Source organism: Mus caroli, assembly GCF_900094665.2.
Source record: "Mus caroli chromosome 6 unlocalized genomic scaffold, CAROLI_EIJ_v1.1 6_unlocalized, whole genome shotgun sequence".
NCBI classification, from domain to species: domain Eukaryota; kingdom Metazoa; phylum Chordata; class Mammalia; order Rodentia; family Muridae; genus Mus; species Mus caroli.
Genome location: NW_018388436.1, coordinates 99,290 through 101,035, shown reverse-complemented (window position 1 = coordinate 101,035; position 1,746 = coordinate 99,290). Strand labels below are relative to the sequence as shown.

Sequence of the window (1,746 nt, the reverse complement as noted above, 5' to 3'; positions counted from 1 at the left end):
GTCACGCAGAGCAGCTGAGGCTCAGCACTGTGAGAGGCCATGGAAGGCCATTGGTGAAGGTACAGCATCAGTTGAAGTTGATGGCCCAGGACTGAAGGGGTCATGCATTGTTTTGGAGATGCCAGTACCATGAGATGACCACCAAGAACAGCAGCAGCAGTGGAGTACAGGCAGCTGGAGCCTAGAGGACAAGATGTGTCCTACAAAGGGCGTGGTTGGAGAAGTGACCCAAGCCCTTGTAGGAGATCAAAAGATTGTGAGTTGGATCCCAGACATTGTACAGTTGGTGTTTAATTATTGCTTTTGATTGTGACTGTGCCCTGATATTTTTTTTTTATTCTCAATGTTTGGTACAACATGTGCAAAGAAGATGCATGTGTCATTAAACACAATTTCAAATTAATCATTATGCAAAATATATGACTTAACATGGATACCAAAAGATGCCACATCATGAAGCCCTCCATTGCAGAGATTTCAGGTGAGAATAACACCATGCAAATTTTGACTTTTGAAGACACTAATTTAAAGTCACCAATTTTCACATTCCTTTCCCCTTTGTCCATTCTAGCCTCCTTATTGATTTTACTTGAGTTATAAACACTTACGTGCATACTTGTTTTTCTATTGTAACCTAACCAACTTCATTCATTACATTCAGTCTTTGCAACCCATACATCTTCAAATGCACAGCTATGCCCTAACAAGGGCGCTCTTATTTCTTTTGATTTCTAGTTTGTTTCACTATAAATGCATAGGATTACAGATTCTCCATCATATGTAACATGAGAAATTCCTCAGTGAAAGAACCAGGGTTGTTTGAAAACACAGCAACAGATGTGTCTTTCTCTTCCCTTAAAGAGGTGTTTCACTGCTTTTTTCATCAGAAGGTACACAAGAGTATCCATTATTATTTACAGATTCTGGGTTTCCTTCATCTGTGAATTTTTTTCCATTTTCTAATATCTTGTTATCATTTCTTTTCATTTTTCTCTTTATAACATAAATTAATGCAACATATAAAAGAAGTGCTGGAGTCTTTAAAGCTACATTCAAACCCACGTAGGTCACTCTAGGAAAAAGAGGGACAAACATTATTTTATATTTTTGTAGTACAGCTCATAACAGGTATCTCTGGTATGAAGAACTAAAAGTTAATAAAAAAAGTGAACTTATATTTAAAACATCAAACATCAAACATCAAACCTTATGCATTGGACCATAAAGCATTTGAAATTATTTCTAAAGAACAAGACACAAAGATTAAACTCTGGGTGACTCTTTATGATGGAAGAGAGGAAGAGTCAGAGCTTTTCACCTAGCCATCCCATTACACGCAGGAAAAGGAGAAAGCCCAAAGAGATACATCAGGTATTCACAGTTAGTGTATCCAAGTCCATTGAGACGGAGACTCAGACATATTGCTATAGAAAGCTCCCTCCACCCTGTGCCTTCTAGCAAGGTGATTACTTGTATCCGTCCCTTTGCCATGACATTTGCATCTAACCTTCAGGGGAAAACAAAACAAAACAGAAGTATCACAGAAAGGAAACAAAAACAATATCCATGGCTTTAAGACAATGGGAAATCTTCAAACCCAGTCATGTACATGTCAGGGTATTAAGATTATCAGGAACTGGACATGACACTAAAACTTTATATGCCCCAATATAGGGGAATGCCAGGGCCAAAAGAATGGGAATGGGTGGGTAGGGAAGTGGGGGGCGCTATGGGGGACTTTTGGGA

At 38.7% G+C, this 1,746-nt stretch overlaps 1 protein-coding gene across 2 annotated transcripts in view; it reads right to left on the bottom strand.

Annotated features, from left to right (window-relative positions):
- Positions 1–266: 266 nt before the first annotated feature.
- Positions 267–1,746, bottom strand: part of LOC110287586 (solute carrier organic anion transporter family member 1B2) — a 65,012-nt gene continuing 63,532 nt past the window's right edge. For both annotated transcript variants that reach the window (XM_021154159.2, XM_021154158.2), the window contains exon 15: positions 267–1,072. In XM_021154159.2, the coding sequence (XP_021009818.1) occupies positions 856–1,072 (217 nt within the window). In that variant the 3' untranslated portion in view covers positions 267–855. The remainder of the gene's footprint in view (positions 1,073–1,746) is intronic.